Source organism: Chiloscyllium plagiosum, chromosome 23 (assembly GCF_004010195.1).
Source record: "Chiloscyllium plagiosum isolate BGI_BamShark_2017 chromosome 23, ASM401019v2, whole genome shotgun sequence".
Lineage (NCBI taxonomy): Eukaryota > Metazoa > Chordata > Chondrichthyes > Orectolobiformes > Hemiscylliidae > Chiloscyllium > Chiloscyllium plagiosum.
The window spans coordinates 2,634,717-2,647,507 of record NC_057732.1 but is presented as its reverse complement, the minus strand read 5'-3'; the positions used below and the strand labels follow the sequence as shown (position 1 = coordinate 2,647,507).

The window sequence follows — 12,791 nt, the reverse complement described above, 5'->3', positions numbered from 1 at the left end:
CCTTTTATCTTAGCCTGCTGAACACACTTTCCTCATTCCTGAAGAAGGGCTTATGCCCGAAACGTCGATTCTCCTGTTCCTTAGATGCTGCCTGACCTGCTGCGCTTTTCCAGCAACACATTTTCAGCTGTAATTATACAAGGCCTTGGTGAGACCACACCTGGAGTATTGTTTGTGGCTTTGGTCTCTTTACATGAGAAAGAATATACTTGCCATACAGGGGTGCAGCGGAGGTTCACTAGGCTGATACTGAGGATCGCAGCATTGTCTTAGGAGGAGAGATCAGTTCAACTGGGCCTGTATTCACTAAAGTGTAGAAGGATGAGAGGGAATCTGATTGAAATGTATAAAATTTGAACTTGATTGCACAGGCTAGATGTTTTCACTGGTTGGGGAGTCTAAAAACAGGGGTCATAGACTCAGGATGTAGAATCTCTACGGTATGCAAACAGGTTATTCAGCCCACCTAAGTCACACCGACCTTCCAAAGAGCTTCCCATCTGGATCCACCTCCTATAACCCTGCATTCTGTATGGCTATCACATACCTGGACACTATGGGCAATTTAGTATTACCTGCACATCTTTGGACTATAATGAAACTGGGGCACCCAAAGGAAACCCATGCAAACATGGGGAGAATGTGCAAACTCTACACAGCCAGTTGCCCAAAGGTGGAATTGAACTAGGGTCACAGGTATTGTGAGGCAGCAGTGCTAACCACTGAGCCACTGTTCAGTATTGGGTCAGACTACTTCGGGCTGAGATGAGAAAGGATTTCTTCAATTGAAGGATAATGAACCTGTCGAACTGTCTACCACAGAAGGCTAAGTCACTGAATATATTCAAGAAAGAGATAGATAAATATTTAGATCTTAAAGGCATCAAGGAGTATGGAGAGAAAATGAATATATGTGTTATTACACAGGGTAAGCCCTCCCCCTGCTATTTTAAACCAGCAACACAGAAAAGATTTACCCTGTGAGGTAATCTGTAAACATTTGAGAGGCCAAGAACTATCCCAAAGGTCACTATTTAAAGTAAAAATTAACAACTTTATTTCTTAAAGTATAACAGAATAATTAACTAACAACAATTTACAACTCCTTTCTCTAACTTATCTTTTACCTTCCCCTTTGACAATACCAGTCTGATAAAACCCCCGATTAAGATTTACCAAAAATTCAAATTTCAAAATCAGCCAGGTTTCGAATCTTCTCTTTATGTCTTCCTCTGCCTTCTTTTCTTCTTTATAGAGATTTCTGTTTTACAGGTCATTGATAGATAAAGGTACCTTTAAGAGAGCTACTCTGCAGGCAGACTGCATGTGTTGTGGCTTTCCCTCAACTGTACAATTTTTCCCTGGTCTTATACCCCCAAAGCATCGGATTGTGTCATTGGCTTTTAATATTATCAATATACTAAATTCAAACTTGATTAGAGTTTGGTTTTTTTGGGGTGTATAATTTAAACTGATTGGCTGCATTCGATTTTTTTTTGTCTCCAGGCAACGAGCTACTCTAGCTGCTGGACCAAAAGGTTACATTGTGTCTTGTTCAGAACACTTGGTGCTGTCAGGTGTTTCTGCTAGCTTTTAACTCTCTTAAAGGTACAGTATACTTTTACACATTCAGAACATATGGCACAGAGATTGAGGATCAGCCAAGATCTTATTGAATGGTGGAGCATACTCCAAGGGCTGAATAACTTACTCTTGCTCTTAGTTTTATTGTTTGACATGACAATCCCGATAACAGAGTCTTACCTTGCTCGACATGCTCAATAACTCTCAGCGCTTTCCTGGCAGCCCATCCGCCCATGGAGACATGGTCCTCAGTGGCAGCGCTGGTGGACAGAGAGTCGACAGAGGATGGATGACACAGCACCTTGTTCTCGGAAACTAGGGAAAATGAGAAGTCATTGCCTGTGACTGGATGTTCTCAGTGTTTCAGTGATGGTGTGTAATTACTAAACATTGCAACATCAATAAGAAATTTCATAACATATTTTATTAGAAAACAAAGTGAGAAATAGTATTCCTATAGCACTTTTCATTGCTGAGCACTGTCTTGATCTCCTTGCTTAAGGGCTGTACATGAAGCAATTCAGAGAGTGGTCCTTGGATTGATTCCTGGGATGAAGGTGTTTCTTGAGGACGTTGGGTCTATACTCAGGGGAGTTTAGAGGAACAAGAGGTGATCCTATTAAAACATATGAGGTTTTGATGCTGAGCTAGGGGGCATTAGTTTTGAAATAAGGGGTCTTCCAGAGATTAGATTAGATTCCCTACAGTGTGGAAACAGGCTCTTCGGCCCAACTAGTTCACACCGACCCTCTGAAGAGTAACCCACCCAGACCCATTCCCCCTGAATGATGCACCTAACTCTATGGGCAATTTAGCATGACCAATTCACCTAACCTGCACATCTTTAGACTGTGGGAGGAAACCGGAGGGAACCCATGCAGACACGGGGAGAATGTGCAAACTCCACACAGACAGTCACCCAAGGCTGGAATCGAACCTGGGTCCTTGGCGCTGTGAGGCAGCAGTGCTAACCACTGAGCCACTGTGCCGCCCCAGATGAGGAGGCATTTCTTCTTTCAGATTTTTTCAATGATGTTGACTTGTGGAATCCCTTTGCTAAAGGCAGCAGTGGAAGCTGAATATAATCAAGGTTGGCTCAGGCCCATTTCTGATCAGAATGAATCAACGGTGTTTGGAGGGATAAACAGAAAAATGGAGTTGAGGCCACAATCTGACCAGGCATGATCTTATTAAATGGCAGAGCAGGCTTGAAGGACTGAATGGCTTACTTCCACTCCTGCTTGTGTGTGTGTTTCTAATTTACATGATATCCTAAAACATTTCACAGCCACTGTTTTGAAGTGTAGTCAGCTTTGTACTGCAGTAAAAGCAACAGCCAATTTGCACACAGGAAAATCCTGCACACAGCAACGTGACATTGAGCAGGTCACTTATTCTGGTGATGTTGGTTGATGTATGAATATTGGCCAAGACAATTTGCAGGACTCCACCCCCTCCAGTACCTGCCTTACCCCTACTCTTCTTGAAAATAGTGGGATCCTTTACACCAACCTGAAAGGGCAGACAGGACCTTGGTTAAACATATCCATGAAATGATAACACCTCTGACAGTGCAGTACTTTGAGGAAGTGTCAGCCTGTATTATACCTGTGTTCACTGGAAATAAACAAAACATTATACAGATGGATGCAAAATATTGATGATTCTGGATGGACTTAGAAATCAAGAAGCATTGATGAAAAGGGTTAGTGCTTCTGGTAAAAGGTCATTGACAGGAAATGATAACCTTTCTGTCTTATCCCCAGGTGCTGGCTGGTCTGTCTGAAGCTTCTAGTACTTTCCGTTTGCATTTCGAGACAATTCATTCCTTGTTGTACTTTTTCCTTGTCTCCATTAGTTGATGGTACAAGGAGTGAAGGGGGTGGTGATGGCCTAGTGGTATTATTGTTGGACTGTCAACCCAGAGATGCAGACAATGTCTGGGGAACCGGGTTCGAATCCTATCATGGCAGGTGGTGGAATTTGAAATCAATAAAATATATGAAATTAAGAGTCTAATGCTGATTGTTGGAAAAATCGACCTGGGTCACTAATGCCCTTTAGGGAAGGGAACTGGTCCTTACCTGGTCTGGCCTACATGTGACTCCAGACCCACAGCAATGTGGCTTACTCTTAACTGCCCTCTGGGCAATGAATGCTGCCTGGTCTGTGTCACCCTCAACCCGTGAATGAATAAAGGACATTGTTTAAAAGTGAGTCTTTAAATAATTAATTCATGGGATGTCAGCATTGAGCATCCCTAGCTCCTCCAAAGTAGAGATGAGTTGCCTTCTTGAATCACTGCAGTCCATGTGCTGTAAGTTGACCCACAATACCCTTAGGGAGGGAGTTTCAAAATCTTGACCAAACGACAATATATTTCCAAGTCAGGATGGTGAATGGCTTGGACAGGAAGTTGCAGCTTGAGATGCAGAGGAATGATAATGTGAGGTGAAATGTATGAAGGAATCGTTGTACAGATTGAAGGGTAATGACTGGAAGTCACTGCAAAAGCGATGAAATCGAAAGACATGAGATTAGCACTTTAGGGAAATAGGTGGGCACAAAGCAGGGGAATGAGACTGACTGAATCACTGTACAAAGACACAAAAAGGAACTAATGGGCCAAGTGGCTTCTTTTCAAGCCATAATGACTTGCAAGAGAGAAGATTTTCCTAATGTCAGGGAGTTGGGCTGGGAAGCTAGGGAAATAACAGAGTCACGAAGGGACTGTTCAGTGACACATGCTCACCTCAGGGTACCTTTCTGGGGATGATGGGAGTGGGATTGGGGTGTGGAAATGCAGTTTGCACATTTAATCCTCAATTTCCAAACATTTAGATAGTTCTACAGCATTTAGTCAGCAGCACCACCCCAAAGGACAGTGTACACAGGGCTTGCTTCACTAAAGGCTGCAACAGGGAGTAAATCGCTGACAAGCTACTGGTTTCTCCTCAAAGGGGAGTGATAAGGATTCCCCTCTCCAGTCACACTGATTGAGTCACCATCACATTCTTCTGCTCTCTTAGTGGAGCTGTCCAGCTTCCAGGGCTATCTGCCCTTTGACTAGGAGCCAGCAATAGGGTCCTGTACCTTGGCCACCCTCTCTGTAGTGGACACCAGCTCCGAGTCAGTGCCTCTGAGCAAAGAGCTGGCCCTGCAAGTCTGAGCTCTTTTCGTCATAACATCAAGTTCCTGAAGCACATGGGAAATTCTGGTTTTCATACTCTCTCTTAAACCATGGCATTTAGTTAAAGAAATTGCAGAATCCACAATTTATTTGCTTTATTTGAGAGATGAGCAGTTGGTTCTACAGAAGAATCATACTGGACTCAAAACATTAACTATCTATCTGTCTGTCTGTCTCTCTCTTTCTCTCTCTCTCTCTCTCTCTCTGTCTTTAGATACTGCCAAACTGCTAATTGGAAAGGGTATACTCTTACGTGGGGCAATCTCACACAGGGTGGTGTGGTAGCTCAGTGGTTAGCACTGCTGCCTCATAGTGCAAGGGACCTGGGCTTGATTCCCACCTTGAACGACTGTCTATGTGGAGTTTGCGTGTTCTCCTTGCGTCTGCATGGATTTCTTCTGGGTGTTGTGGTTTCCTCCCACAATCTAAAGGTGTGCAGGTCAGGTCAATTGGCTGTGCTAAATTGCCCATAGTGTTAGGTGCATTAGTCAGGGGTAAATATAGGGTAGGGGAATGGGTCTGGGTGGGTTACTCTTCTGAGGGTCGGTGTGGACCTGTTGGGCCAAAGGGCCTGTTTTCATATTCTAGGGAGTCTAATCTAGAACAAGAAGTTTTAGAATAAGGGCTAGCAGATTTAAAACAAAGAGGAATTACTTATCTCAAAGGGAGTTGAGTCTGGAATTCACTCCCCCATAGTGAGGTGGATGCTGGGAAACTGAATAAATTTAAGGAGGAGATATTCACATTTTTAATGAATAATGGGTGGAAGGGTTAGGGAGAGTGGGCAGGAAATTGGAGTTGAGGCCAAGATGAGATCAGCCATGTTCATATTAAATGGTGGAGCAAGCCTGTGTGACTGCAAGGCCTTCCTCCTGCTCCTAGCTCTTCTATTTTTATGTTTCTCCACCGTTCTTAGTGTTTGCGTTAGATTTCCAGCATTCACGGCATTTTTGCATTAACTCCCACAGTTAGTGAGTGTTTTTACCTAATGCGGCCGCTGTACAGTGTGGTATCATGAAGCCACAGTTCAGGCCCCCCTCATTAACCAGGAAGGCAGGCAGTTCACTCAGGGACGGGTTACACAGTCTCTCGATCCTCCTCTCACTGATTGATGCCAGTTCGTGTACACCGATTGCCAGGTAGTCAAGGGCCTGTTCCAAAAAGACAAGGGTCACTATGTTCATTGTACATATGGTCACCAATTAATTACAACCGTTTTCAATAAAAAATGCTGGAGGCCAGCTCTTCAGCTGAATAATTCACCCCCAAACACTGGCCTCCAAATGACTGCCAATGACATTGTTGGATGTTGTGTGGGGAGGGACAGCAGCTTGTAGGCTTGCAAGCAGGAACTCTGGGAAACGCACAATATGCCTGACCAGGAGTCTCTGTGTGACTCTGACATAAACTCTTAGGGCTCAGTCACAGCCTATCCACCAGCTGACTGCCAATGCTGTTCCAGACAAAGGACTAGACTCCAATGACACTGGCCAATCGAGTACTCCCTCTCCTCCATTCCTGAGGGTCATTGCAGAATAGGAAACTGGATATGGTTTCCTCACTCAGTCCTTACTCAGAGAGTGGGGTCCTCTCTATATCACTGGGTAATGAGGTTGCTTCCTGAGTCAGATCAGCCATCAGAAATAAACAGTGAAACAATTGTATCCGCAATCTACCAAGTTCACTGAGGGTATGGACAATAAAAATGTCTCTTAACGCTCATTCTGAATTGCTCTCTCTCAAGCTATTTTAATAGAGCTTTATATTTCTGTGACAATGGGAGAAAGTGAGGATTGCAGATGCTGGAAAGTTAGAGTCAAAAGTGTGGCGCTGGAAAAAGTACTGCAGGTCAGGCAGCATCTGAGAAGCCGGAGAGTAGATGTTTTGGGCATAAGCCCTTCATTAGGAATGTGGAGGGGGAAGGGGATTGAGAGATAAATAGCAGGGTGGGGGTAGGGCTGTGGGGAAGGTAGGTGGGAAAGCAATTGGTGGATACAGGTAGGAGGTGAATATGATAAGTCGGTGGGGATGGTGGAGGGGATAGGTGGGAAAGAAGATGAGCAGGTAGGACAGGTCAAGAGAGAAGTGGAGGGTTGGATCTGAGATGAGGTAGGGTGGGGGTAGATTTGGAAACTAGTGAAGTAAATGTTGATGCCATGTGGTTATGGGGTCCCAAGGCAGAAGATGGGGTGTTCTTCCTTCAGTTGGTGGGTGGCTTTGATTCGGCGGTGGAAGAGGCCAAATCCTGGTCCTCACATTCCACCCCACGCACCTCTAGATATAGTGTATCCTCCTCCATTTTCACCACATACAGTCAGACACCACCATCAAACATACATTTCCCTCCCCACCCCTATCTGCATTCTGCAGAGACCATTCCCTCTGTGACTCTCTCTTTAGGTCCACACTCTCCACTAACCCACCCTCTTCACCCAACACCTTCTCCTGCCTACGTACGAGATGCAAAACTGTGCCCAGACTTGCCCCTTCACTTCTGTACAAAGCTCGAAAGAATCGTCTCAAACCCAGCAGAGATTTTCCTGCATTTCCAAACACCTCATCTACTGCATCCGTTGCTCTTGATTTGGTCTCTACGCTGGGGAGACAGGATGCCAACTCACGGAACGATTCAGGAACATCCCTGATCCACATACATCAAACAACCCCACTGCCCTGTGGCCGACTACTTCAATTCCCCCTCCCACTCCCTGAAGGACATGCAAATCCTGGGCCTCCTCTACCTCCAAATCAAAGCCACCCGCCGACTTGATGAAGAATGCCTCATCTTCCGCCTCGGGATCCTACAGTATCAACCACACAGTATCAACATTGACTTCACCAGTTAACAAATCTTCCCACCCCCCCCACCTCATCCCAGATCCAACCCACCTACTCAGTGCTGCCCTCTTGATCTGACCTTCCTTCCCACCTATCCACGCCATCCACTCCACCGACCTATCACAATCACCTCCTACTTGTATCCACCTATCTCCTTCCCACCTCCCTTGCCCCCAGCCCGACTCCCACCCCTCTATTGATCTCTCAGCCACCTTCCTTCTCCACATTCCTGATGAAGGGCTTATTCCCAGAAAGTCGTCTCTCCTGCTCCTCAGATGCTGCCTGACCTGGTGTGCTTTTTCCAGTGCCACACTTTTCGATTCATTTCTGTGACAATGCCATCTGAGTGAGTTAAATGTTTGGATATTACTACAATCATTTCTAGGTTCTTATTTCTGAAATCTTCATAACCTTCCACAATAAAAAGATGCTTGTGGTTACCAAAGGTCAATCACCTGAATCCCAAACTGAAAGGGTTCCTCAGGCAGGTGCCCTAGGCTTAATCGTCTTCACCTTCCCTCTACCATAAGGTCAGAAGGGGAGATATTTGCTGATGATTGCACAATGTTCAGCAATATCGGGACTCCTCAGATACTGCAGCACTCCATGTCCAAAGATCCTGGATATCCAGAGTTAGGTTGATGAGTGGCAAGGGATATTCATTCCACACAAATTCCAGATAATGATCATCTCTAACAAGAGAGAGTCTAATAAACACCCAAAGCCTGTCCACCATCTACAAAGCACAAGTCAGAAATGCGTTGGAATACTACCCACGTGATGGGTATGGCTCCAACAACACTCAAGATGCTTGATACCATCCAGGGCAAAACAGTCCACTTGATTGGTATAACAGGCATCACTTCAAATCTGCTCCCATTCTAAAACCCAAGAATAGAAGCACTATACAAGTTGAACTGCAGTGACTCACAAACCTTCTTTTGACAGCATCTTCAAAGCACGTGATCTCACCATCTAGACAGACAAGAGCATCAAGGCGAAAGTGAGGACTGCAGAATCTGGAGATTAGAGTCGAGAGTATGGTGCTGGAAAAGCACAACAGGTAAGGCAGCATCTGAGGAGCATGAGAATCAATGTTTTCGGCAAAAGCCCTTCATCAGGAAAGAGACTGTGAGCCGAGGAGGTGGTAAAATAAATGGAAGGGGGGATGGGGCTGGGGGGAAGGTAGCTAAAAGTGCGATAGGTGGATGGAGGTTGGGGTAATGGTGATAGGTTGGAGTAGGATGAGGAGGGTGGAGTGGATAGGTGAAAAGGAAGATAGGCAGGTAGGACAGGTCATGAGGGTGGTGCTGAGCTGGAAGGTTGGAACTGGGGTGAAATGGGGGAAGGGGAAATGAGGAAACTGTTGAAGTCCATATTGATGCCCTGGGGTTGAAGTGTTCCGAGGCGGAAGATGAGGCGTTCTTCCTCCAGGCGTCTGGTGGTGAGGGAGCGGCGGTGGAGAAGCCCCAGGACCTGCATGTCCTTGGCAGAGTGGGAGGGGGAGTTGAAAGATGGACAAGTAGGACAGGTCATGAGGGCACTGCTGAGTTGGAAGGTTGGAACTGGGATAAAATAGGGGGAAGGGAAATGAGGAAACTGGTGAAATCCACATTGATGCCCTGGGGCTGGAGGGGGAAGACGAGGTTCCTTCCTCCAGGCATCAGGCAGCAGATACATGGGAATACCACCACCTCCAAGACACTCATTATCCTGTCTTGAAAATATATCCCCATTCCTTCACTGTCACTGGGTCAAAATCCTGGAATTCCTGCCCTAAGGACATTGTGGGTTTACCCACTGCACAGAACTGCAACAATTCAAGAGGGCAACTCATCACCGTATTCTCAAGGGCAACTAGGAGCAGATAATAAATGCTGGCCTAAACACTGACACTCACATCCACGAAGAAATAAAGAGAAACCCCTGATAATAAATATCTTTCTTGTTAGCACAAAATCAAGGAGTGGTCATTATGAAGAGATGAGGAAATAAATGTTTATAGATGTCTGAAGAGCAGTTAATTCATGTCATTGAGCTATACATTTTTGTGACTTTCTTATTTGCATCTTCCAGTGGTGGCTTTTATGTTCACTTACGATTTTGTAAACTCTGATATGGGACAAAACCATGAAATGCCCTCAATTGCCTGATACTTACTTTCGCAGGATATTCACCATGGAAATTCCCACATGAAATAACTTCACCTCTGTCCACAAGCACAATCTGGAAACTGGTTAAGGACAGAAAGTGTTCTGATTTTGAAGGTTATGCAAGAAGTTTTATACTAGTTTAGAATAACAACATTTAAAATGGCCTTTCTCTTATTCCAATAGTGCCATGGAATTCTGTTTACCACTTGAGAGGACTCCCTTAAAAGTCTCATCTAAAATCTAGTAATTCTGACAATGCAGAACTTCCTCAGCGGCATACTGTGCTGTTGTCCTGGGATTTGATAAATGAACCTTCGGTGAAACATATAGAAATATAGAAAATAGGAGCAAGTGTAGGCCATTTGACCCTTCAAGCCTGCTACACTATTCAATATGATCATGGCTGGCCATCCAACTCAGTCATCTATTCCTACTTTCTCCCTTTGATACCTTAAGAACTTTACTTAACTCCTTCTTGAGAACAATCGATGATTTGACCTTAACTGTTTTGTATGGCAGAGAATTCCACAGGGTCACCACTCTCTGGGTGAAGAAATTGCTCCTCATCTCAGTCCAAGATGGCTTACCTGATATCTTAAGTCTGCGAGCCCTGTTTCTAGATTCCCCAGTCATAGTATACATCCTTCCATTTTACCCCGTTTAGTCGTGTTAAGAATTTTATAGGTTTTTGTGAGACCTCCCCCCCATTCTTCTAAGCACTAGTGAATATAATCCTAACCAATCCTAACCTCCCAGTCTTTCTACATAAATCAGTTCTGCCACCCCAGGAATCATTGAGGAGAAAGTGAGGTCTGCAGATGCTGGAGATCAGAGATGGAAATGTGTTGCTGGAAAAGCGCAGCAGGTCAGGCAGCATCTAGGGAACAGGAGAATCGACGTTTCGGGCATTAGCCCTTCTTCAGGAATGAGGAAAGTTGGTCCAGCAGGCTAAGATAAAAGATAGGGAGGAGGGACTTGGGGGAGGGGCGTCGGAAATGTGATAGGTGGAAAGAGGTCAAGGTGAGGGTGATAGGTCAGACTGGGGTGGGGGCGGAGAGGTCGGGAAGAAGATTGCAGGTTAGGAAGGTGGTGCTGAATTTGATGGATTTGACTGAGACAGGCTGGGGGGAGGGGAAATGAGGAAACTGGTGAAATCCGAGTTCATCCCTTGTGGTTGGAGGGTTCCTAGCCGGAAGATGAGGCGTTCTTCCTCCAACCCCAGGAATCAGTCTGGTAAACCTTTGTTGCATTCCTTTCATAGCCATAACATCCTTCCTCAGATAAGGAGATTAAAACGACACACATTATTCAAGGTGTGATCTCACTAAGACTCTGTATAATTGCAGCAAGGCATCCCTGCTCCTGCACTCAAATCCTCTTCCTATGAAGACTAACACACCATTTGTTTTCTTCATGGCCTCCCGTATGCTTACTTTCAGCGACTGGTGTATGAGGACAGACAGGTCTCACTGCACCTCCCCCTTACCCAATCTATCGCCGTTCAGATAATTATCTGTCTTCCTGTTTTAGCTACTTATCCATAGTATACTTCATCTGACTTGCATTTGCCCAGTCACTCAGCTAGACTCAGAAGGAAAATAAACACTGATCACAAAACTGGTACACTTGCTGCTTTCTGGTACTGTTCATTGATGTGACTGTTAATTATGTTACATTGAAATTAGTGCCCCATGTGAGTTTGGCTTCATGAAAGGATACTGGGTTATCAGTTACACTGTTCATTTCAGTCACCAGAATTGATTTCACAAATTTGATTGTATCATTGGCCACGCCGTGGACCTGGAAAGCAGAATGTCCTGATCAGGAGAAACCTGCACTAAATTGGCCACTCGTTTACAATCAAATAGAAATCTATAATATCTACCTGTGGGGAGCAACGAAGGCTATAGGCATCCTGGACACGGTCACAGAACTGGTGGCTTTCTGTCAAAATTTCACAATATTACACAGACACATTATAACCCCACAGACCTTTCAAACAGTGGGTGAAGTCATTCCTACAAGAAGACCAGTGCTTTACCTGCGATTTCAGATGGATAAACCCTGGAATGCAAGACTGACCGGAACCGAGCAGCTACCTCAATCTGGCCTGGGTGAGGTCGAAGGTCATGGACATCTGTTTAATATACAAAGTGACAGCATCATGTTAACCAGAGGTCAAAGGTTGCACTGTTCACTGAAAGCATCGGCAGCAAGGAGTAACTATTTCAGTCGATCAGTTCAGATATAGTCTGCCTAATGGTTCTATTGGATGTCTAGTGCGTATAGCCCCTGTCTCTGACCCAGAAGTTCTGGGTTCCATCCACCTCCAAGGACAGTGTGTTCACAATGTGGTCACAATGTGGTCAGACAGGCTGCGAATCAAACTGGTAATCCGCTGATAGGTGCCATTGGCAGGTGGTGAAAGTTGGAGAGACTCATGGTCAGCTGTGGGATGCTGTGATGGCATAAAACCTCAAGCATCACTGCACATAACTCCTGGCTACAACATGCAAAAGGCGTGAGGAAGTGGTTGGACAACCAGTATGCCAGAGCTTGGTGCCTGCTGATTAGGGATGGATCCCTGCTGTGACTGGCGTTGGATTGAGGAGCTGCTTCCTTGCCCTATCCTTTGTGGAGACTACAGTGCAGTGGATCAGATCTGCCACTGGGCAAAGAAGGAGAATAAAGATCACTCACCTCTATCGAAGGCTTTGGTGGTGCCTTTCAGAGCTTCCAGAGTGAGAGCTGCTATAATATCTGCCTGTCTGGCTATTGCTGTTGCTCTCTCCACTGCCTCCGCACCGAGTGACGTGATCATCTGAGTGCCATTGATCAGGGCCACTCCCTAAGTACAAACAGCTGGTTGAACTGCATTGAAAATCATTTTGATTTGTAAACCGATTTGTCATTTGGAGGTACAGAACTTGAGTGTTACTGAAAAAAAGACACATTTTGTTGCTGTTTTAGTTCACCAGGATAATTCCCAAAAATAGAAAAGTATGGCGTTGGAAAAGCACAGCAGG

At 45.2% G+C, this 12,791-nt stretch overlaps 1 protein-coding gene across 2 annotated transcripts in view; it reads right to left on the bottom strand.

The window, feature by feature from the left end:
• Positions 1-12,791, bottom strand: part of LOC122561487 (histidine ammonia-lyase-like) — a 41,439-nt gene that overhangs the window by 8,601 nt on the left and 20,047 nt on the right. For both annotated transcript variants that reach the window (XM_043713233.1, XM_043713234.1), the window contains exons 11-17: positions 12,466-12,613; positions 11,807-11,902; positions 11,651-11,709; positions 11,485-11,565; positions 9,773-9,838; positions 5,760-5,925; positions 1,765-1,899 (exon numbers count right to left, since the gene is read on the bottom strand). In XM_043713233.1, coding sequence (XP_043569168.1) covers positions 1,765-1,899; positions 5,760-5,925; positions 9,773-9,838; positions 11,485-11,565; positions 11,651-11,709; positions 11,807-11,902; positions 12,466-12,613 — 751 coding nt within the window. The remainder of the gene's footprint in view (positions 1-1,764; positions 1,900-5,759; positions 5,926-9,772; positions 9,839-11,484; positions 11,566-11,650; positions 11,710-11,806; positions 11,903-12,465; positions 12,614-12,791) is intronic.